Source organism: Podarcis erhardii (assembly GCF_964252035.2).
Source record: "Podarcis erhardii genome assembly, chromosome: 6".
In the NCBI taxonomy this organism is placed as follows: domain Eukaryota; kingdom Metazoa; phylum Chordata; class Lepidosauria; order Squamata; family Lacertidae; genus Podarcis; species Podarcis erhardii.
In genome coordinates this window covers 19,300,408-19,325,063 of record NC_138510.1, presented here as the reverse complement: position 1 = coordinate 19,325,063, position 24,656 = coordinate 19,300,408, and the positions used below count along the sequence as shown (strand labels likewise).

The 24,656-nt window shown below is 43.0% G+C and overlaps 2 protein-coding genes across 6 annotated transcripts in view; one reads left to right on the top strand and one right to left on the bottom strand.

Moving 5' to 3' along the window:
• PTPN1 (protein tyrosine phosphatase non-receptor type 1) overlaps window positions 1–17,295 on the top strand; it is an 88,235-nt gene extending 70,940 nt beyond the window's left edge. The window contains exons 4-9 of one of the 2 annotated variants that reach the window (XM_081867735.1): window positions 1,715–1,813; window positions 6,492–6,629; window positions 8,293–8,502; window positions 9,582–9,743; window positions 11,377–11,609; window positions 14,714–17,295. In XM_081867735.1, the coding sequence (XP_081723861.1) occupies window positions 1,715–1,813; window positions 6,492–6,629; window positions 8,293–8,502; window positions 9,582–9,743; window positions 11,377–11,609; window positions 14,714–14,903 (1,032 nt within the window). In that variant the 3' untranslated portion in view covers window positions 14,904–17,295. Of the gene's footprint in view, window positions 1–1,714; window positions 1,814–6,491; window positions 6,630–8,292; window positions 8,503–9,581; window positions 9,744–11,373; window positions 11,610–14,713 lie in introns of both variants that reach the window. The other variant, XM_081867734.1, reaches the window with a different exon arrangement.
• A 632-nt stretch (window positions 17,296–17,927) lies between these two features.
• Window positions 17,928–24,656, bottom strand: part of RIPOR3 (RIPOR family member 3) — a 99,390-nt gene continuing 92,661 nt past the window's right edge. For all 4 annotated transcript variants that reach the window (XM_081867591.1, XM_081867592.1, XM_081867593.1 and 1 more), the window contains exons 20-22: window positions 22,450–22,533; window positions 21,926–22,016; window positions 17,928–20,326 (exon numbers count right to left, since the gene is read on the bottom strand). In XM_081867591.1, coding sequence (XP_081723717.1) covers window positions 20,226–20,326; window positions 21,926–22,016; window positions 22,450–22,533 — 276 coding nt within the window. In that variant the 3' untranslated portion in view covers window positions 17,928–20,225. The remainder of the gene's footprint in view (window positions 20,327–21,925; window positions 22,017–22,449; window positions 22,534–24,656) is intronic.

Here is a 24,656-nt window from a genome sequence, read left to right as displayed (position 1 = left end):
GTAAAGGGGAAAAAATTGGATGTACATTTCCAAAATATAAGATAAAAAACAAATAAAATAAAACCTACATGCAGCAACAGTGGCAAATGGCTTTAGATACTATTAGATCCATAAATTACCATATAGCATATATTCAACATAAAAAACAGCGACAATTTGTTGTTGACAAAGAACAACTGGACATATAAAGGGCCCCATTACCTTCAGTAGTTTAGGGCCTCATCAAACCTAAATCCGGCCCTGAGTTGTACCAAAGCGGTTATCCAGCAAACGAGGTGGCAAAGTCCCATCTAAATTTAACGAATATTTGCATAAACTGCTCCTGAGCAACCAGTCTCCCTCTTGAGCTGGGGCGAATACAGTATCACGGAGTCAAGTAAACAGGCAACATCTGCTCAAGGGTACAAGGGTTCAAGGATGCATTGTTGAGGGTGCATCAGAGGCAAAATACTGTGGGTGGGCAGAGATGTACATGAGACAGAGGAAATGCAAGGATGAGAAGTTAAATTTGGTGTAATCACATTCATAGTGGTGAAGCAGCCCTTCGTTTGCTCTGAGCATCTCCCCATAAGCTTTGTAATACAGTCATACCTCGTGTTGCATTTGCTTCAGGTTAAGCGTTTTCAGGTTGCATCCCGCGGCGACCCGGAAGTACCATGCGCAGACTCTCAAAATGACATCACGCACATGCACAGAAGCAGCGAATCGCGACCCGCAGACACGGGTTGCGTTCTGCTCAGGTTTCGAACGGGACTCCGGAATGGATCCCGTTTGCAACCAGAGGTACCACTGGACTTAAGGCTCAATCATGTACCCATGTGCAGGTAATCAGAAGTTAAGAGACTAGGAAGCCTTTGTTCCTGACCTCCTAAACTTGGATAGACTGGGCAATCCAAATCCCTTTGACTCCCAATTCCTAGCAATATCTATTCTGGATTAGTTACTTGAATAGCAACAGGATATAGCATGCATTCGGGTGATATTAAATGCCAGTTGTGGGCTAATGGAATTGACTTTTAGCCACTCGGCCATCAGTCACTTTCTTTTCCAAGGGGCTAGTTCGCTGCACTTGCAAGCTTGGTGAGTGCAGGGTTCCCATTTTGGCCAGCCTAATATCCTTAGTAAGTCTTTTGTAGATACATTTTAATACATTGGACCTCATGGGTTGATATGTGAGGGACTGGTGGGAAAGGAAGAACCTTTGACCTGGAAGAGAGGTTACTTTGAAAGTGGATCGGGTAAACATCTAGCAGGAATAGTAAACTCTTCCTGACCTTGCGTGTCAATGCTATGCCAAGACTTTTCATGAAATGATAAAGATGGCTGAATTTCCTAGCAGTTGGCTTTTATTGTCTCTCGTTTCTGTGAATTGTAAGTTCCATTGATTGAACAAGCATCTTAAATTTATCATGCGGAGTGGCGTTTTCATTTTTTTCTCGACAAGCTTTCTTAGAACTGTTCTTTACCATTCCTATCTAGCAAATAATGAAATAAGGGCATGGTTCTCTATCTATAAAACTTTCAAGTTCTGCATCCTTAAAGATTAGTATTTGGCAACTTCACAATATGAAGCAGGATGGAAATCACTTAAAACTTCACATTTTATGTATCTGAAAAGAGGAGCCACTCCCTGTGTTGGGTTTAGAAATAGAGAATTGTTGCTAGGCTGCTGTTCTCTGAACTTGTACCACATTAAGGCTTTGTATCTTTGCAGGGGCCTCTGCCAAATACTTGTGGTCACTTTTGGGAGATGATTTGGGAACAGAAAAGCCGTGGCGTTGTCATGCTCAACAGAGTGATGGAAAAGGGATCAGTAAGTAACGAAATCATCCCCGCCCCCCAAATGTTTGTTTTGGGATCCTGAGCACATGGTGCATGCACAATTTAAAAACCTGATGAAAATGGTCCTGTAAGGGAAAAAATGCAATAATACACATGCCAGAAGTGAAGAAAAATAAGTATTTGTTAGACAACCTAGAAATATAATGGAATCTATTATGTTCAGAACCAGTTGTGCAGTATGAGTGCAATATATGACCAGCCTGCAACCCAGTGCAATGAACTTTTTTACTTTGCTCCTTTGCAGTATCAGCATTTGGGTGTAATGAAGGGGCTGAGCATATTTATTTACTTGTATTTCATTTCTCTCTCAGTCCCAAGTTAGTTCATAGAGATGTGGTAGCCAGTGTCAAGTACAGAAGCTAGCACTGAGTTTCACCAGGAGAACGAGTTGCACAGACTTTTTATTCCGTATCCAATTTTTTGGTGGTTCCTTTATTGATGGGCCACGTGGAAAGGTGTGAAAAATTCTTGGGACATTCCTCAGTTATTACTATTTTCAATTCAGGTGTTTTTGTGCATCAGCAGAGCCCTCAAAATGTGGTTAACCAGGGTCAGTGATGTCATTGCATTCACCGTGTGATCCCTGAATGGCTGGGATCACACAGTGAAGAAGTCTGTTCAGGATTTTAAAAGTGGCTCTGAAGCAGCAGTGTATTGATTACAGATGACTGCAAACAGGTATGAAAAAATGCATGTAAGTGTTTAAAGCAGGGAGACACTGGGGACATTTTTGTACCCATTAAAACAGCAACTTTCATATTGAAAATTGAACAGCTTGGAAACTTGGTACAACAATAACAGCTGTGTCAACTCCTAGCTATTAAAAGCCCTCCAGATCAGACCTTTTATTAACCTAAACTTTCAGCTGACATTGCTGTTGCTTTTTCAACCCTTTGCACGTGTCCAAAGAAGAACCACACTATACCACTATTTTACTTGTTTTCAGTTGTGTATGTCCTTCATTCTGTTGTGGAACCCAAGCCAGTGTCCATGTGGTTCTCAGGCAATCCAGGGACTTCTGTGGCTGCCATAGCTACAATGATAGTCCCTTTCCTCCTCGTTTTCCCTTTACTTTCTTCTCCTCCTGCTCCCCCTCTGGTCTTCACATTCTCTTACTACTCCCGAAACCATACTGCTGCTGCATGTGTGTTTTTGAAAGCTCTTCAAACACTTTAGTAAGCACATTTGATATGCATATTTTTCTTGCTTCAGGGTTTTTGCATAATGCATTTTTGGGTCGCATCACAAACAGCCCTGTGTGTGGGTGCTGTAAAGCAGATGGTGCACTCACTGATGAATAAATCACTTTTATAAGTAGTTAGGAAGGGACGCGGGTGGCTCTGTGGTCTAAACCACAGAGTCTAGGGCTTACAGATCAGAAGGTCGGCAGTTAGAATCCCCACAACGGGGTGAGCTCCTGTTGCTTGGTCCCTGCTCCTGCCAACCTAGCAGTTCGAAAGCACGTCAAAGTGCAAGTAGATGAATAGGTACCGCTCCAGCGAGAAAGTAAACGGCTTTTCCGTGTGCTGCTCTGGTTCGCCAGAAGCGGCTTAGTCATACTGGCCACATGACCTGAAAGCCGGCTCCCTAGGCCAATAAAGCGAGATGAGGCTGCAATCCCAGAGTCGTCCGCGACTGGACCTAATGGTCAGGGGTCCCTTTACCTTTAAATAGTTAGGAAATTCATACCTAGGTTTACCTTAGGGCACAGGTGGGGTACTGTTCTAACCCCAAGGACCGTCTTACTTCGTGGGGAACGTCCCAGGAACCGCATTTCGGGGCCAAAGACAAAAGTGGACAGAACAATGGATGTAACTCTTCACGTGGCCATGTGCAACCTCCCCTACCCCCAAATGCACTTGTCCATCTACCATCCATGCATGCAAAAGGTACTATTCAAGGGCAGTTCCAGGACACATTCCCGTTCAAGCAAAAGCATCTGAGGAGGCTGCAGAGAGCCTGAGAATTAGATAAGAGAGGACTGGGGAGCATTCAGCCCCTGGGCTTGAGGTTCCCCACCTTAGGCAAAAAAACAGGCAGTGGCTCCACCACTTACACAGGTTAATCTGGAAATGGTTCGTGGAGCTGGTTAGTTGACTTCTGAATTTATCATCGCAGACATCCAAATCATTCCCTTTAAGTTAAAGTGGTGAACACATGGGTGTCCATGTGCCACGTGGCCTGTGTGCGAGGGGTTGACAGCTGAGCCATCTTCCATGCCTCTCATTTCATTTGTGAAGCTCACCCAACTGTTAAGTAACGTGTGGTGAAAGGAGTTGTCAACATGGTGCCTTCCAGATTGTTGTTGGACTCCAACTCCCATCAGCCTCTGGGATGATGTGAGTTGGAGTTCAAGAACATCTGAATGGCACCACGTTGACTACTTCTGTGTTTCGAGCTCTCTTCTTCTGTCTTCCTTCAAGTCTTCGGCCTTGAAGGAGTTGCCGAGCTCGCCTGCCAATGCTTCTCTTTCCAAACAACAGTCAGTCGACCACTTGTCATAAATAACCTCGCAGGCATTTTTCAAAAGTCCTTGGAGTGAAGAGCGAATTGTATTCCTTATAGGATATAGGAAAGATTTATGGAGAAGTCGTCTGCAGTAATCACTGTCTTGTTGAGTGGAGGTTTCCAGTTCCCCAGTAATATGCGTAGTGAAACAAATCTAAAACGAGAAGTACAGTAACCACAGACTCAACCATTCCTTCCTCTCCCACTCACCCCCACTCATTCTTTCTCCACTGCCAGTAAGCTTGAACAAAGCACAGAATTATTGAGATCCCCTGAGGGAAGGCTGCTAATGCTTCTCGACAAACGGTTGAGGGGGGATACTCAATGGGAACTTGGCAAAAACATTATTTGCCAAACCATTTAGTGTAAAAAAAAAAAAAGTTACATGGAGCAGATTCTCTTGCAAGCTGCGATTAAAAATAAATTTGCAGAAGATTAAAAATTCTTTCTGTCTCCAACCAAGTCGTATTGTTCAGGAGTTAAATGGGAAAAGACATTGGTGCCTTCTACAATGGGCTATCCTACACATAATTCCTTCATTTCCCCCCCCCCCCTCTGGATAAAACATTTTGTGGGTTGGTAAACTATTGCCTCAAACACTTCTTTTGTGTAATACTCCCTACTGGATTGTACCAGTTTCCGTTCTATAAAAGGTCTCCAGTATTACCATCCCATGTTGGACTATTTTTGATCAGTAATTAAATAGCATAATTATCCATCTCTTTGTCATATGGTAGAGAAAGCAGAAAGAATAAGGCTATTGCACTGAAAACGGAACACTAAAAATCCAAGAACAGTAAACATTTCCCTCGTCAAATGTCATTGAAGTTGTATTGAATTCTGCAGGACAGCGTTCTCCATGAACCCAAGTTCTTGGTGTCTACAATTGTAGGTTTGATAGTTGTCTCAACCATTGGACACCATCAGCTTCATGGCATATAAACATTCTAGCGATGCAAATCTTGGATTTCCTGGGAAATTATTATTGAGAAAATTACTATGATCAGTCAAGAACTTAGGTAATTGAAATGCCCAGACTCCATTTTCAGTGAGAACAAACCGCTGTAACCTTTAAACTATCCCATATGGCATCAAAATGATCTCATAAGATTGGGATTTGGGGGAAAGGGGTTGAACTGAACTGAACAACTCAATTGCATCTGTGTCTCTTGATTCCTAATTAAAAGCTACAGTTGTGTGCATGTATACTTCTAGCTGTTCTCCTAAATAGAGTCCCATAAATCGTTAAGGCAATTTTGTTGGCTCGTTGCAGTTGTCAGTTTTGCCCAAATGAGGTTTTCCCTAGCTGCCATGTTCTGTAATCCCAGATCGGTTCCAGAAACCCGGTGCCTAGCGCCAGTCCATGGCACTCGAAAATATGTTTTGTTCACTCAGTGGTTTCAGTGGTTTAAGGGGTAATCACAGGGGTTTCTCCTGTTGTTAGCGGTTGAGACTTTCAGCGTAAATTCTTAGGGGTGGATGAACACACACAAGCACTGGAAGCTGGAAACTGCGGCCTATCTAGAGTACACTCCACTCCAGCCGGTATCCAAGGCAAAGGTCTTTCCACATCCTGCCACCTTTCAGTGGCAAACTGAGACCTGCATGCAAACTCATGTGCTACACCACTGGCACACTTCCAACCCCAGAACTGATGCACTCTGCATTCCATCACTGCATTTTGCAAGTGATCTCTTCCAACATCACTCACGCGTCCTCCAGCATCTTCAAGGAGCATTTAAAGGAGGGTTAGGGGTCCTGTGACCTTCCAGATGTCGACTTCCCATCAGTCGCAGCCAGAATGACCATTAGTCAGTTACGGTGGAAGCCAAACACAGGTTCACAACCGCTGATTTTAAAGACTCGCCTCTTTGCTCAAGTCCTTCCCTGTACAATTTCCTTCCTCTTCTTATTGACTGGAAGCCTGTGGGAAACGACAGCCCCCCCCCCCCTTTTCATTTCTGCAAGTCTGCTTTTAGATATTCAGTAAACTACGTCTGTGTGCCACATGTACACGGATAGTGCGAAGGGGCTGTCTATAAGTGCTATGCATGCTGATGATTTGTAAATAATGCTTGCCGTTCTGGGCGACTCCTTGTCAAGCAGCTTGAACACGAGTCTTGCTCGTTTCCCCCCTCTAGATAAAATGTGCACAGTACTGGCCGCAAAAAGAGGAGAAAGTGATGCTCTTTGAGGATACAAACTTGACGTTAACCTTGATATCAGAAGATATAAAATCCTACTATACAGTACGACAGTTAGAATTGGAAAACCTCACAGTAAGTATGGGGAAGCTCAGCGTTAACCATTTCTCTCTCACACATACGCACACTTTTTACAAACCGTATTTTGCTATATTAGTCCCCTGCATTAAGAAGATGGATACTTGATGACTCTTTGCTAGAGCTTCAAGATCTGCTTAATGCTGATGTAGCAGAATCTCAGTTGCGTTGAAGGTATTTTGTTCTAACATTTGAGAAGTTGCCGCACTGGCTCTTCGGATTCTAGTTCCTAGGTATGGGCAGCACATTCAACACAGATAAGCACATCAGGGGGTTTTTTTGCCATCGTACCTGCAAACATCTTTGCAGCCATGGGGGCTAGAAACACCGCAGGAATTCTCAAGAGTTTCCTGTCTCTACATTCTTGGCAGTTGTGTGGAAATAGAAGTGGGGAAAGCAGTATGTTTTCCATATTTCCCAATTTTTCGCTTTTTTAATGAGAAGCGCAATTAGGTCATGTCCCATAGTAAAGTACTTCCTAGAACGAGGGTGGAGGACTGTATAGGTCTAGTGCACCTGACACAGTTATGCTTGGTGAGCCTTTTTCGCCAGCATGGGTTTTGCAAAACACTTTGCAAGGGACCCAACAATCAGCTGATAGTTGAGTCTTGCTGAGACCCTTGGAAAACACTCAACAAGATAGCGCTTTGCAAGGGTCTCAGTCAGACCCTTTTGCTGAGTCCCTTGCTACAAAAAAAGCTATCTCGCAGACAATCAAGTGATATCCAGGCCTTGTGGATCGCTTTGCACGGGGCTTTGCAAACTCTCCTTCAACTGAACAGGTTCCCATGAACTTTCTCCTAGATCTTGTGCCAATAGCTGATGGCAAACCGCAGAATCAGGCTACATTTGAATCAAGAGGCAAACCCTGTTTAGCGGTTCTAGTAGTAAACAACTACCATGTAATAATCATATAGGATCTTAGGGCAGATATGGGGAACAGTTCCCAGCCAGCAGAAGAGATGCTTTGGTACCCAAGTGCACAAAGCCATAGAATTGTAGAGTTGGAAGTGACCCTGAGGTTCATCTCTTTCCCGCAACGATTTTGACAGGTGCGCTAGACCGCAATCCCCAGTCACCTAATGGCACCATGACATCCGTTGATGAATTTTCCTTTGCCTGTGCAGTTTGAAATCGAAGAGGGCTTTGCAAGTGCTGACAATCAGCAGTGCCCGCAAAGCCCACTTTCAGCAGGAAACTGCATCTGTACCAGTCCCACAGGGCAGGTGGACTTGTCCTGGCCAAAATGGTCTCTCATGCCAGATTTGAGGCCTAGCCAGTGTGATGAGGCCCCTGGGCTGGAGAATCCACAGCCTTGCCCTAGAATATCATGAATTGCAGTGTCCCTACAGTGGAATTTGAGATACTCTGTGAATCTTTTTACACTTGAGTAAAATTTTTGTGGCACCTCATGAAGTAAATGCCTGTTCAAATGTAGCCTTGAAATCAACTTTCTGAAGTTTGGCCAGGGCAGGTGTGGGGAGTTGTCGGGTGTTATGTTCCATGCACGTGTAATTTTTTTTTTTTAGAAGATATATGAAAATAAACTGAATGTCAAGTTTCCTAATCACTGAAGCGTTGTTGCAGGCCATAACGAGTATCGCTGCGTACTTTTATTTTCTTGAAACCTTGGGTGAAAATGTTTTTTTGGCTTTTGCAGACACATGAAACTCGAGAAATCCTGCACTTTCATTATACAACGTGGCCTGACTTTGGAGTCCCCGAGTCTCCAGCTTCGTTCCTCAACTTCCTGGTCAAAGTGAGAGAGTCGGGGTCACTGAGCCCCGAACATGGACCCATTGTAGTACACTGCAGTGCAGGGATTGGAAGATCAGGAACTTTCTGCTTGGTTGACACTTGTCTCCTTTTGGTAAGAGAAGCTTGCTTGTAAGGTGGAAGGGAGTGTTGGCTGCCATTTTGTTTAGTGCCTTTCAACTCCACAAGTCTATCATGCTAAGCAGAGCAGAGCGAAATAGGTTTCATAAACTTCGGCAAACCCTTTGTAGCAGTGACTGTGTGGGACATCTGTCTGAATTCTGCTTTAACCTAACTCCGTTTCAGACTTGTGCTGGGCTGGCACTAATCTTTATGTCATGGAGGAACCAGCACACAGTTCCACAGTACCACCAGTGCACAGTTAAACTGTGGCAATGTATAGAGGCCCATACATAGGAGAACCTGATACTTCTGAATCTTCACCCTGAAAAAGAAAAGGGTTTGGGGGAGAGAGAGATTCCTACAGACAACTCCCATCCTAGAGTAATCTATTTCCGCTTCAAAGTTTAAAATCAAGCCTAGCTTTCAGTGAGGCCTTTGTTTAGCCAGGTGCTAACACCCTCTCTTTCTACACCCTTGCTGTGTCTTGTTTCAGTAGATGTGCTTTTGGTAGGAAAACTACGAAAACGCTATGTTCTATCCACTTCATTCTGAAAACTTGTTGCCTTAATTTTCACATTTATCGCCATGATTTTTGAGTATGTTGACATGATCCTTGTTGACATGATCCTTGGCACTGCAGCTAGAGAAGCTGTTCTCCTTCCTCTGGCATTCCAGTCCTAAGCATGTGTTGGAAATGAGTCCTGCTGCTTTTGAATAAATGTGCAGAGAACGACAGCCTCTCAACAAAATCTTATGAATGCCCATTGCATTCATGGGAGTTTACTTAAGTTCAGTGTCAGAATATGTGTGTCTTTGACAAGTCATATTGTTGGGGTCACCAGTTTTAGTGGGATGAAGGGGGAGGGCCCAATAATAGCTTGTTGGCTATTCTTAAAAAATATTGGATCTGGTGAATTTCCACTGGGCATCATTCTGTAAGGCCTGAGTAGACGTGGGTTAGGACTGCAGCCTTGATAAAGACGTCTTCCAGATATTCCACAAATGAGAAGCTGTACTGTTGCTTCGGAGGTAATTCAAAAAACGATCTGAATTTCACCTTTTTCTATTTAGATGGACAAAAGAAAAGACCCTTCTTCCGTCGACATTAAGCAGGTTCTTTTAGAAATGAGGAAATACCGCATGGGGCTTATACAGACTGCAGACCAGCTTCGCTTCTCATATTTGGCTGTTCTAGAAGGATCAAAATTCATTATGGGAGACTCATCTGTGCAGGTGAGCAGCATTAGCAGAATTCAACAGGCATAGGTTGTCTTCATTTTTTAAAGTTGTGTGTGAATGGGCCAAGATTTTTATGGAACAGCAGTGCGTAGAATCGAGTGGCAATTAGATGTGCTAAAACAAAGTGGTTCACAAATGCACCTTTGACACACATAGATACTTATACAGAGACACACACACACTTGTGTATAAACCAGGTTATAGGATGTCGCATGTGTTGTTGCCATTGCAATAGGTGATTCTTACTGCTTTACAGTTCTGGGGAATAGCAGGTTCTGCCCTGGCACTGCAGTACTGTAGTTCATTATCCAACCCGTGTCTTCCTGTGTCTTGTAGATGTGAAGACTCTAGCAGGACAAGGGTATCCGCTGAGCTGAGAGTTGTTGCTTAAGGCACATCATGCCATTGTCACTTAAACGTTATTTGAATAGGCGGTGGAATAGTTGAGGGGGGAATGCAGCTCTGGGAAGAAAAGAAAAATTCACAGCAGGGTGATGGTTTCATGTGCCCAAGCACCCGGGTGGTTGATGCACTCTCCTTGCTCCGGAAAGGGAATGAGGTGATAACAAGACTGCAAAGAGGAAGTCAGAGAATGAGGAAGGGAATTAAGCAGAGGCTAGATCCCTCCCCCTCTTTTGATGGGGTCCTTGTATATTATTATTAGTATTTCCATTTATGACTTGTTTCCAGTGAGGTGTTTCAAAGTGACTCAGAGTACATTTTGTTCAACATCGTTCTGTCTGTGCAAGCATTGCAACTTTCCAGCTGGACCTTTTCCCCCTCCATCATGCTATTCTGGGAGCTCTCCTGACACACTCACCCAAAACCCATTTTCAGGGGGTCCAAGGGGGTGGGCAGGAGGGAAGCCCCCAGAGTGCAAGCAGAAATCTCTGCTGGAAGCTGCCTTTAGTGGCTGGGGCAACCCAGTCAGATGGGCAACATATAAATAATAAAATGATGATGATGCAGACATTCCTTTGTTGGGACTGGTCAGGTGAATTGTGCCCTTCCAATGCATTTCACAACTTGAACCTATGCAGCCAAGTCAGAAGTAGGTACCACTGAGTTCCGTGGAGTTTACTCCCAGGTGACTGCACATAGGATTACAGTCATACCTCATGTTACGTTTGCTTCATGTTACGTTTTTTCAGGTTGTGTCCTGCGGAGACCCGGAAGTACTGGAAAGGATTACTTCCGGGTTTTGCTGCTCACGCATGCGCAGTAGCGCTAAATTGCGCTTCGCACATGCACACAAGCACCAAATCATGCCGCACACCCGCGCAGATACGGCGCTTCAGGTTGCGGGCTTTTCATGTTGTGAACGGGCCTTTTGTCCAGTTACATCACAAGGAATAGTAAATCTTGTTGTTTTGTCTTTGGTCTAGCTAGGAGCCTAAGGGAATACACAGTCTCGTGGCTATAGGGGCTGTCATGGTGAGCTCCGGCACTTCAGATTTTCCCACTGACAATAGGTACAACAAACTGCACAGTAACATTTCTTTTTAAAAAGTGTATAAATGGTAACACCTTAATGGTGCATCCTGGGCGTGTACAGAAAAAGCGTGTGTGCATTTTCCTTGCCGTGTTTTAAGAAGGTTTAATGAGTCTCCTGATTCTGTTGAAGGAGCAATGGAAAGAGCTCTCCAAAGAAGACTTGGACCCCCCGCCGGAACATATTCCCCCACCCCCAAGACCACCCAAGCGAACCTCAGAAATGAATAACGGAAGGGTGCACGACCACATGGAAAATTCTTCAAAACATCGGGTGACGGAGGAGGAAGTCACGTGTGCCGTGAGCGCTCTGGTGGCGAAGGTTCCTGATGGCAGAGATCACCCCTCTGAACATCTAGACACGGAGAGGTAATGTTGGCCAGGATTTCTTTGGGGTAACACTTGCATCAGATTGCCATCAGCCTTGCAGCCAGCAAGCCGCCTGTCTCTTTTGTCTCCCAGTGTTTTTACTAAAGCAGAGCGACGACCCAATAACATTTTATACGTTCGTGTAGAAAATAGGAGTGGAGAGGCAGCGATTGAGGGGAAAGGAACGAAAGGGTTTGAGGAAGTTCCCTTTTGATGTATTTTTTTCCTTACTCCTCTTAACTCCTTGCTCCTCTACTATAAGGAAGAAAAAAAAGCCAGGAGAGAGGGGGATCTGTCTCTAGAATAAAAAAGTGAAGTGAAGTCTCTAGAATAAACAAGTGAATAAACAAGTGGTGGAGAATGAAATGTGGTCATTTCCAAGCTGTACACAGGCTTCTTAGTAAACCAAAGATGCAACTGAGCTTTGTTACTTAAATATAGCAGGAAGTATTCTTTATACTGTAATTGTTTTGTGAATTTATTAAAAGAAGTTCTGAAAGCAGCTACACTGATTTTGCATGCTTTCAAAATCTTCTGAAAAGCATAAATGTTCGGAATTTCTTGAGAAACTAGGTCAGTTCAAATAAGACGTTGCAGGGGCACAAGATGGTTTGTCTGCAGTCTGCTTGTGCTAAAGAGCATTTTAAGTCTTTGCACTAGAGAAGAGTGAATGAGGTCACTTATTTAGCAAATTCCCCATTTCTCAGTAGGACTGAAGTATTTCCATTGGAACTAAAACATTGTTGGGGTGGAACCCAACTTCCATTTTTTTTAGAGAAAGAAAATTGTTTCGACTTAATTATGGATCTAACCAAAATATAGCTTAAAGGCTGTTGCAAAATATCAGACAGTTTAAAAAGAATTAAGAGATGGTCAAAGTTTTTCCTACTCTAGTAGAAAAAGCTTAAAATCTGAGGTTTTATCTTTTCAGTAAGGGGCTTGCTCACCTGTCATTCCAGACAGCTGAAATGAAAAACTCTAGAAACAGCCAGCAAAAATTATCAAAAGCTGGAAGAGAGGTGGAAAATGCACCGCTTGAACACTAGGTGTCACTACTGCTCCATGTGCAATAATGTCAAGAGATTTCCTTTTCCTGGTTCAGCAATACTGGAGTCTGACTTGGCCATTTTTATCTAGAACTGAGCCAAAACCTATTTAACCAGCTTCAAGTTCCCCTGCAGGTGTGCTGAAAAGCAACCTCCCATTTTTGCCAGTTTTGTAGCAGTAGCTACAAGTGCATTTATATTATTCTCTCAGTCCTTTTTTCTCTCAGCGCTCAATTTTTCCCCATCTCCCAGTAACTCAGTCCGAGCTCCACATTGGCCAAAAGATTCCTGCGTTGCAGGGAGTGTTGGACTCGATAACCCAACTCTGCAATTCTATGATATATAAAACCTGGCTCCTTGGCTTTCCACCATGCCCGAAGCATTGATGCTCCTTTTCTGTCCCATCGTTCTCCTCCACAAAATGTTGTCGTTTAGTCGTGTCCGACTCTTTGTGAACCAATGGACCAGAGCACTCCTGTCTTCCACTGCCTCCCGCAGTTTGGTCAGACTCATGCTGGTAGCTTCAATAACACCATCCAACCATCTTGTCCTCTGTCGTCCCCTTCTCCTTGTGCCCTCCATCTTTCCCAACATCAGGGAGTCTTCTCTTCTCATGAGGTAGCCAAAGTATTGGAGCCACAGCTTCAGGATCTGTCCTTCCAGTGAGCACTCAGGGCTGATTTCCTTCAGAATGGAGAGGTTTGATCTTCTTGCAGTCCATGGGACTCTCAAGAATCTCCTCCAGCACCATAATTCAAAAGCATCAATTCTTTGGCGATCAGCCTTCCACAAAAATAAGCATCTGCAAAACACTTTTGCAGTTCCTTTTCTCAGATGGCAAGGAACTCTTGAGTTGTAGCCTGTGCTGTGCCGGCAGGAGCCTGGTAGCGAAACAGGACTTCTGCTTCCTCTCCTCCTCCTGTGGGTCTCCACCCACCCCAAATAAATATGCCCCAGGGGGGTCTCCCAAGTCCCAACCCTTCAGAGCTGATGTTGAGGATGTTTTGGAGGCTGGAAGAGACAGAAGAGGAAACTCTGCCCCGACATGGGAGCCAGCAGAGCTGCAATGTTAGATGTGGCTCCTGCTGGTTTTGAATGGATATGCTTTTCCTGGGACGGAGGTTCAAAGAAGCTTTTTATATATGCTGCAGCCTCAGCCAGAACCTTATATGCGCCGAAATGGAAAGAGGAAAAGATTCCAACCAAAGAAGAATGGCTTTAAAATAAATGGCGAAATAGCTGAAATGGCGAAATTGACTGTAAAACCAAGAGATCAAAATGATGGACTACTACTACTACTACTAATAATAATAATAATAATATTTTATTTGTATCCCGCCCTCCCCGGCCAAAGCCAGGCTCAGAGTGGCTAACAACAGGTAAAAATAGCACAGTGCACATAAAATCGCACAGTCAATTAATTAAAATACATTCTAGAATCAATTCAGAATCAAATTAATGGCAACCATTGAGCCAGAGTTCTATGAGGACTACAGAAGGAGAAAGGGAGTCAGACTGTGCCTTGGCCAAAGGCCTGTTGGAACAGCTCAGTCTTGCAGGCCCTGTGGAAAGATATCAAGTCCCGCAGGGCCCTAGTCTCTTGTGACAGAGCATTCCACCAGATTGGGGCCACGGCTGAAAAAGCCCTGGCTCTGGTCGAGTCCAGTCTAACCTCCCTGTAGCCCGGGATCTCCAAGATGTTTTTATTTCAAGACCGTAAGATCCTCCATGGGACATACCAGGAGAGGCAGTCCCGTAGGTACGAGGGTCCTAGGCTGTACTATGGAGAACCAGAGGCCTTTTTTTCTTTTACACTATCAAAGTATCTTAGTGATAAGAAATCACGAGCAGGATTTGAGATACGAGCGGGGGGGGGGGAGAGAAAAGATGGAGTTAGGGGGTTTAGGAACAAGTAGAATGCAGCAATTAAGGATAAGGATGGAAAACATCAGGGCAGGAAGTCGCAAAGAAAAATAGATGTGAAGTCAGTTTGTTAAGACCTTTGAAAAATCTAATAAAAACGAATGTTGAATGTATATGCTCTCTCTTGTTCCTCAGCACTAGTCAAGACACTGAGCTTAGGAAGAGAACTGTCGATGCCTCGCCACAAAGTGAAGAGATGGTCAAGTCGGAAGAAGAAGACAATGAGAACATGATGTCAACTTGGAAACCATTTCTGGTCAACATTTGCATGTTCACTGTTCTGACCGCAGGAGCATACCTCTGCTACAGGGTATGTTTCCATTGATAGACATGCCAGCAATGGTATCGAGAACGCCCTTGGCTTCGCCGGCGTTTTAACTTTGTTACAATAAAAGAAAGCTAAAGCGGGGGGGCATCCAAGCCTTTGCCCCAGTGGAAGTATATCTTAAATTTGAGATGCTGGAACTTTGGTTAGGGCTTAAAGAGAAAATTGATGCACTAGGGTTTAATATTAGCCCTATGGTCCCAAGAACATACTATTCTAATCTCAGGGCCTTAAGATATTCAGGAGTAAGCAGAGAATATGCCAAATAAGTCTTGTGGGGTTTTTTCTTTCTTTCTTTCTTTCTTTCATAATTTTTTCCTTATTTTTAAAAATGGAATAATAAGAGTTTACAACACATTGTTTTTTAGAAGTCTTTTAAAGCCAGTTTTCGTTCTTTTGGTTGTTGTTTTTCGGGGGGGAGCAAGTGAAAAATTGCTTGTATTCTCCAAGTGTTTGTAACCAAATACATGATTGGGTTCCTTAAATCACCACTATTGGGTTCCTTAAATCACCCACACATGCACACGCCCCTGAAGAATGTACAACTTTTTATTTTTATTTTTTATTTGAGAGGGTTGAGCTCTTTACTGCATGCCTTTTCGAGACTGAGGACTCTCTAAAGAACCACTTTTTTGTAAGTTCTGTTGCTTAAATTGGCTGCTGCTCAGGAGCCCCAGTAAATGAATGGAGATTACATAATACATGCCCCTGCAAGTTGAATTTCACCCTGAAATGTGGGGTTTTCTGGCAGTGCAGGAAACATGGATAGATTTTCTCTTAAATAGATTCTTGCTCTCAGCGCAGTTGTAACGGGCATCTGCTGTTGCTCAGGGTATCCCAGCAGGTCAAACGCTACTCTTTTCTTCTTCCTTTAAGACAAAATCTCCCACTCACCACCAACACCAAACGCAAGTCTTCTGTCGCACTCCTTATTATTCCCATTGCATAGCACCATCCCATATCTCTCTCTCACACACACACTTTCTCTTTCTCTCTTTCTCCCTGTCCTTTAGGGAGAGGGGAAGGAAAATACAACCAAAATATATCCACTAGCATTTGCAAAATTGTTTTGGAAAGGACCAGTGTTCTTAAGCATCGGTATCATAATTTGTAAAATGCAATTTCACTCTAGACCTACCATGTGAAAAGAATACGCTTTCTGTACAAAATGGAACAAGAAGAGTTTAAAATAATTCTTAGAGCTCCTTTATGCTGCAGAAATGCATCTCAAGGAATCCCAGGTAGCTATTGCTGGGCAGGAGGGGGACTTCCTTTTTGGAGAAAAGCTGAGCAAATGAACTGGCTCTCCAAATCAACAAGTCATTTTGCAAGATGCAAGTCACTGCTGGTGGCTTTTAGTTTTATTGCCCCCCCCCCCCCCCGCCCTTGAACAAAGATTTCAAGTTTGGCTTTTATTTGGCTTAAGATCATGCTGTTCAGTGGCCAGGCTTAAGTGTCTAAAGCCATCTGTCTGCTTCTGCAGAAAAGAGCGTCCAGCCTAACTTGGAACAGATCCAGGTTGTGTTCTGCTCCATCTGAAGATGAAGATTTGAGTTTTTTGTTTTTAGTATAGCATAGCTTAACTGACCATAGCTGCTAAAAGGAGGGTAAAAGTTTAGACCAATCATGTATTTTGTCTCTTTGTTGAATGACATGATGGGGAGTAGTAAGCTAGGACTTTGTCCACTCTTCTTACTGCATTCGACTGAAATAATAATCACGCAGAAGAATCCTTTGTCCGTGCTGCAGAGAGCAAGACAAATGCATTCATTAGAGTTGTAGCCTGTTTCAAAGTAAAACCATGACAATTGACCTACAAGTGTGACTGATCAATGCTTTAAAAATTCTGCAAAATTCTAGTTATATAGCACTTAAGTACCATCTACCTTCAACAACAACAACAGAGTAGACTTCTCACTCCATATTTATTTTGGTTTGCCACGACGCTCACAAACTTTAGCTCTTTGGGGTTTTTTCCCTTGAAGGAAGGAAGGAGTGGTTGGATCAAAAATAAATGAAGTCAAGCTTTGCATCAAGGGCTTTTCAAAAGTACAATAATAATCTTCAGGTAGTAATGGGAAAGTTAAGACACACACGCAGGCAGACAGACAGACAGACAAAGTTACCTGTGAGATTGCTGTTTAGACCAGAATTTGAAAGGAGGAATACTCAAGCAGTCAATCTTCAGTAGTACAGTAATAGTGCAAGTGTGAAAAATACTGATTATGAGTATAGAAAATGGTATAACTATATAATGCTCATCTGTGTATTTTTACTATACAGTATGTGATTGCTTTGGTCCCCCCCCCTCTCTCATTCAGTAGGCTCTTGTTGAGAAGCAACATTAGTTAGCACATTTTTATTCAGATGCATGTATAAAGTCCCCCCCCCCCCGCAAAAAAAGAGAGTGTCCTGGTCAAAATCCATGTGCTTGAAAGTTGAAAAAGAGTTTAATATATATATATATATTTCTGCTTACCGATGTACCCAGATTGTATTTGCATGATCTGATTGTTTAAATGGCCGTGGTTCCAAGAGTGTTGCTGAAATGTCTTCGTTCAGCCAATAGATTGGTAGGTGTGCTCTTTTTAAAAAATACAACAACAAACCAACAACCCACAAACATCAGGTTACCTGTATCTTGCCTAATAACTTGGCGTGACTTTCTATTCAGTTTTATACGTCTGCCGTGCAACCCGGTTGTATGCCACTCTTAAACTGAGTAAATATTGTACAAACATTCCAGAGGGTGTACAAAGCCATATTCACACCCCTCTCTCTCTCACACACACACATGTTCCCTGCAGCAAACAGGTGCCCAGATCCATGGAGCTTGCTGTCTGAAACCCCAAAGGAGCAGCTTTTCTCTCTCTTTCTCTCTTTCTCTCTCTCTCTTTTGCATAGGCCATCAGAACCAAAGTGAGATTTGAAATCTGCGCTTTGTTGTTATATAGAGGATATGAAAATCAAAGCTCTTGAACTTAGCAGCAGGTGATAAATGAATGGTAATATTATTCCTTGGGGTTGTTGTTTCTTTTGGGGGGGGAATGGTTGAATTCAGAATGTCTCTCCTTAAAATCCACAGTGACTTGATTGTACTGTTACGTCTATCCCCTTCTGCGGGGAAGAAACTAAAGATCTCCCTTGCTAGCCAGAGATAACGGGGAGGGTGGACTGGCTACCACGTCTCTCCTGGGTCTGCCAGTATTAGTGATTTGCCTTTTTATCCTATTTGAACTCGAGAAGGACTCGTACTGTAGTGAAAACATGCAGTGGAATTGCCCTAGTCAAAAGCCCGGTGAGGTGTGTTTAAGGCTTATAATGCTGAACTTGTAAGCATTTTGTTTTGGTGTCCTGTCTATGTATGTAGTAGTTTGGGTGTGTAAATACAAGTAGCATTTCAAAGTGGATGTATTGGTTAACCTATTCTTGGGATGGGGGCAGGGGTGGGGTGGGAAGTGGGGGCCGGAAAAAAAAAATATCCATGTTTAAACTTGTTAGAAAGTTAGTGAGCTGCTCTGCTATATGCCTTAAGCAAATATATACTCATCAGGTCTTTCTTTTTTACAGATTGCCATAGAAAAGTTTTTTTTAAGAAAAATAAAATAAAACCTTTAAAAAAAACAACGAACAAGCTAAATGTTTTGGTATAATACGTTTTCAGGTATATTGTCTTTTGTGTAAGGCGCTGCAATGACCTCACAGTTTCAGTAAAAAACTGTACAGTTTTTCAATTTCCCATAAAGATTTTCAGTTCTCATTTTAGCTGCAACAATAAAATTCTTTTGTAAAGAAGCATGTCTCTTGGAGTGTCTTCCGCTTCCTCTTTCTAGTCCTGAACTTCTAAACTTCATATTGCTGCTGAAGCCATCTCCTTTGTGTGCTTTCCTACCGACAACATCAGCGTCGCCTAACTTGGTTCACTGCAACTGTGCATTAGCAAGAGAACCAGGAGCAGCACCTGCCTGATATTTTTCCTGTCAAACTGCTGAATACATTCGTTCCTCCAAAGCACCTCTCTTGTAGTGCTGTGTTTTGCATTGTGTTTTAAATTATAACTGGAAGAAGAATGCAATTGACTTTTCAAACATTTTATTAAACTTTAAAAAAGAACAATATGTAAACTAGCCCCAGCAATAAATACTGAAAAGTGATTTTTTTCATAATAAAAAAGCACAAAGTTCTGTATAAAATATGTACATTAAAGCAAGGGGCCAGGATCCAGTGATGGGCAGCTGCATACAAACAACACACTCAGGGATGGAAGCGTTTCTGTTCTCAGCAATAGGCAAAGGACCTACACCCCCCAACTGCATTCAGCTCTTGCCAGCACCATCAGTGGTAAAAAAAAGATGGTAGGCATTGTTCAGCATCTGCACCTGTTTACTCAAATGTGCATCTCACCAAGTTCAGTAAAAGATGAATGTAAATGTGCTTAGTATTGCAGCGACAGTCCACTTAAAAACAGCTTCTCGGTTAAGATTATAAACCCAAGATTAAGCACTCATGGGAATAGATGGCTTCTCATTTTTTCCTGGCGCTAGATTCTGGTGTGTGTATGTATATTAGAAGAATGGTTCAGGGGCTTAATGGTCGAAAGTGACCAGTGAGAAGTGAGGATTCTTTAGCTGTTAACCTCTTCCAACTCTGCAAGGCTCTAGGGTCACAAACCCCATGTTTTTCATTCTTAAGACCTCAATACATCCGCTGCCAGAACAAGGTGTCCTTTGAAAGAAGATTTCAGGTTAATTTACTGTCCCTAATTACTTTAGAGATTGCATGGAAGTCCTTGTCCAGAATATTAAGCAAATAAATATGCAAGTTATTTTCCTATGGCCTAAAAAAGGAGGCAGGTTGGATTGAAGTTGTAGAGGGCTGCAAAATCTTCATTAACGCCACTCACTGCAATCCCAGTGTGGCCCATCCTTGTGGTTTTCTTTTTCTCTCCTTTTTGAAACACCTTGGTTATTCCTAAGAAAACATCTCACAGTCAAAAAAGAAGCTGCTTCTGTCTCCTCTCCTCCAAATGGAGAATTTCAGTGCAAGATTTTCAGATGCCTTCTTAGTTCAGGGTGAATGTTTCCTGTGATACTGAAGACAGGGGGATGCTGGTATTTAATGGTTTACACAGTACCTTTCTGGTTATAAGATCAGAGTCACCCAAAGAGATTTTGCACCGTGTGGAAACTCTGCTCATTCTCGAGATAATTTGTTTTTAAATCCAGCCGAGACAGATTTAACATTTGTGTGCTTTTCTCCACACTCTTGTACCCAAATTGCAGATGGTGCAAGATTATCTGGCCTCTCCCTCAAAGGCACTGCTTAAAATACTGTGATTTCTATTTCAGCTTCTTGGTACATGGTATCCCTCAGCTCACAGCAGATCTTGTCCATCTTTTCAAAAGCCAGCCTCCCTTTGTCACCTGTGAAGAAAGGGACAAATCAGGAGGTTGACTGCCATTGTGGGATAAGCGAAGTTTTCCTTGCGCACGACTCTTCCCTCTTTTACAATTTTGCGACCAATTTTTCCCAACCACATGGAAAGAATTTATTATGAAGAAAAGGTTTAGGGCCTGCCTAATGGCTCCCCTGGCAATATCCAAAAGTAAAAAAAAGGATATTGTTGACCTGGAACAGGTATGGCAAAGGGTGAGCTCAAGAGCAGAGCCATGGCTTACATTAAGGGAACATGCACTGCACATTTCAAGCTGATGACTTCCCCCAGAGAATCCTGGGAACTCTAGTTTGCTAAGGGTGCTGAGAATTGTAGGGGGAACTACAGTTCTCGTGATTTGGGGGAGGGAAGTTGTTTGCTTTAAGTGTATGGTATGGATCTGCCCCCCAATGACTCAAGTAGCTGGAACAAAACTCCATTGATGAAACCTTGGGGGCTTTTCAATTTAGAAAAAATAGTACGAGAATGGAGAGGAAAGTTTCTCCGTTTCTCCCTCCCACATAGTGTTAGAACCTGGCCCACCCAGTGTAGCTAATATCCAGTGTTCAAAGATTCAGGGCAGGCAAAAGGAAATATTACTTTACATAGCACATAGTCACATCAGCACATAGCTATTAGACACAATGGCTGTATTGTTCCACCTTCACTATAGGTCTCTCGAGGTCACAAGGGTGTTCCAAGTCCTGCTTTGGAGATTCCCATGGGCATCTGGTTGGTCACTGAGAACCAAATGCTGGACCAGATGGGCCTGATCCACCAGGCTCACCTTATGTTCTTATAGTTAAACCATGGAGCCTGCTCCTACAGGATCCTGTGATAGTCATCAACTTCACGGGTTTTAGAAGAAGACTTGGACCTATTCATGGAGGCATGAATAGGTCCAAGTCGTCTTCTAAAACCCGTGAAGTTGATGACTATCACAGGATCTACCCATGGCAACAAGCCATTATAGATACGTTCTGTCTTCTACCTCCACTGTTGGAGGCAGTATGGGAAGTAGTTGCTGGGAACCCCAAGTGGGAAGAGTGCTTTTCTACTCAGGTCCTGCTTGGGGCTTCTCAGGCATCTAGTTGGCCGCTGTGGCAACAGGATGCTGGAACAGATGGACCATTGGTCTGATGCATCAGAACCAAGCTTAGGTTTTTAAGCAGTAGAGCAATTTACAAAGCTGAATAAGGGTGGACAGGGAGGTGAAATGATTTAACAAGACTTCAGGGTGTAGGCCAAAGTCAATTCTCGTGAAGAAAAAAGGGCAGAGGCGGTTGGCGCTGCAGGAACAAGACACAGAGCTTTGTAGGAATGGGGTAGAAGGGTTTCTGTTGGTGTGGCCTTCCCTTGCAAGAGCCATTCGTGCCGTGCTCTTTTTCTAGAAATCTGTCACAAGAATAGTGCTGGGAACTGAGGGCAAAAGAAGATCTGCTGCAGGGGCAACGAAAATGGAGACCACTTCCTCAGAGCAAGCAGCGATGCCTCTCTAAGCCAAGGCCAACTAGCTGTTGCTTCTGCTTTTCAGCTCACTATTCGCTCATTCGAAATCCATCTGCAGGGAATCGTTATAAGCACTTACCAAATGAAAGAGTCGTTTCTCTGGCGGCGTTCCGCACTTCCTCTGATTCTGATAGACACAGTCTGGCAATTTGCTCTATGCTTTCCACACCCTGTTATATAAAAGAAGCAGTGCAGGAGCAGCTGTTAAATTATTTCAGAATGCTTCCTAACTCTTTACATCAATGCACTGACTCAGACGGATGGATAGCCTGTGGCACTGGAGATCTAATAAATTGGAGATTTAATAAATCATCATCATAAATAATCTGTAGCTCTCTTTATTATTATTATTATTATTAATTGCATTTGTGTTCCACCCTTTATCCATACATCTCAAGGTGGTTTTTCAACCAGGTTCACCCTTTAACAACACTCATTTTCGTGTATGTATGTGTTTTCTTATGCCCTCTCTGTGTTCCAGTTTCCAATACTGTGCAATGATCATGTTTTTTGGTGACTCTCGCGCCCTCTCCTGGCTGCCTGTGACTCTGCACATGCACCTCTCTTAACGACCCCACTAAGCAAGAATTTAAAAATACTCACTCTGAGGTTTTTGAGGGCCAGACATGCGGCTTGCTGCAATTTCACATCATCGTTACTTAAGGCATCTGTGTAAAAAAGCAGAGCCTGCAAAAGACAATGGAGCATTCAATGACATGGATAACATTCCCTCCTCCTCTGCTCCAAAGTGCCCTAACATAAGATATTGGAGCCTCCTAACACTTAAGCCTGCAGAGCTGCTGTTTCCCCCACCATTTCCACTGCTTCTCTTCCTGTGAACTGATATTTCTGGGAGATACCGGGAAAGGATGGGAAGAGGAAAACAGGCTAGCTATTCAATCCTCCTTCCCCTTTCCCCCTGTCTGTTTTGGGAATTTAATTACAGGTAGGTAGCAGTGTTGGTCTGCTGTAGTCGAAACAAAATAAAAAAATTCCTTCCAGTAGCACCTTAGAGACCAACTTAAGTTTGTTATTGGTATGAGCTTTCGTGGAAATGTGCATGCACATGAAAGCTCATACCAATAACAAACTTAGTTGGTCTCTAAGGTGCTATTGGAATGATTTTTTTGGGGGGGGGGGGAATTGTGTGCAAAAGAGAAATCCTGGAGAAGGTTGCTCCAAGCAAAATTGAAAAGGGGAAGTTTTGTTGCTTTCTTCTTCTTCCCTCAAAATCTCAGAGATCAATTAAAAGTGGCAAAGAGATAAGAACACCACCTCCTGCCCTTTTTGGGAACAGAAGCTTTTGTCATGATTAAATAATTTAAATGTCAAGTTGATACTTTGGAGTATTGCTTGCTTATGTATTCTCTCTCTCTCTCTCTCTCTCTCTCTCTCTCTCTCTCTCTCTCTCTCTCTGGTGTGTGTGTGTGTGTGTGTGTGTGTGTGTGTGTGTGTGTGTGTGTTTGGAGCTAAAGGACAGCATACAAGTTTACACCATAAAAAAATTCCTTCCAGTAGCACCTTATGTATTCTCACTTATGGAAGTGAGAGCTGGACCATAAAGAAGGCTGATCGCTGAAGAATTGATGCTTTTGAATTATGGTGCTGGAGGAGACTCTTGAGAGTCCCATGGACTGCAAGAAGATCAAACCTATCCATTCTGAAGGAAATCAGCCCTGAGTGCTCACTGGAAGGACAGATCATGAAGCTGAGGCTCCAATACTTTGGCCACCTCATGAGAAGAGAAAACTCCCTGGAAAAGACCCTGATGTTGGGACAGATGGAGGGCACAAGGAGAAGGGGACCACAGAGGACAAGATGGTTGGACGGTGTTGTCGAAGCTACCAGCATGAGTTTGACTAAACTGTGGGAGGCAGTAGAAGACAGGAGTGCCTGGCGTGCTCTGGTCCATGGGGTCACAAAGAGTCGGGCACGACTAAACAACTAAACAACCACAACAAAGCACCTTAGAGACCAACTAAGTTTGTTATTGGTATGACCTGAAGAAGTGTATCTGAAGAAGTGTGCATGCACACAAAAGCTCATACCAATAACAAGCTTAGTTGGTCTCTAAGGTGCTACTGGAAGGATTTTTTTTTATTTTGTTTCGACTACAGCAGACCAACACGGCTACCTGCCTGTAACACCATGTTTACACCATGTGAATACATGAAGAGGGCACTGATGCATACAATCAGCTACAAAACCCAAATCCTCTTTATACTGAAAATAAAATACCTGCAATGAAAGAAATGTGGTGCTGACATGCGAAGCACATTGTTTTTGTCCCTTCCTGTAATTTGGGAGGAAAATGTAGCCAATCCACTTTAAATTTTTTAATTGCAATGGTCCAGCAGCCAGCAATTTTTTAAGGAAAATTATTCTTTTCTTTTATTCTTTCGAGCCTTAAACTGGAAGCCTTCACTACTCAGAAGAAAGTCCCACTGAATTCAATGGGGTCTACTCCCAGGTAACTGTGTAAAGATTCTGCAGTCTTATACTGCAATATTAAACATTTCTACTCAGAAGTAAGTCCCACTGAGTTCCTTAGGACTTACTCGCTGGTATGTGTCCTGATCATTATCACAGTTTCCATTATTATTATTATTATTATTATTATTATTATTATTATTATTATATCATACAGTCATAATACTGTACTTCATAGAATTCCTCAAATGATCTGTTACTCTCTGAGGAGATCTAAAGGCTGAAGGGAAGTCAGGTACGTACACAGACAATTTTACTCTTTAAAGAGACTCTCTCTTGTCCTCTTTCAAACTACTTTTATGCCCTTTATGAACAAGTGT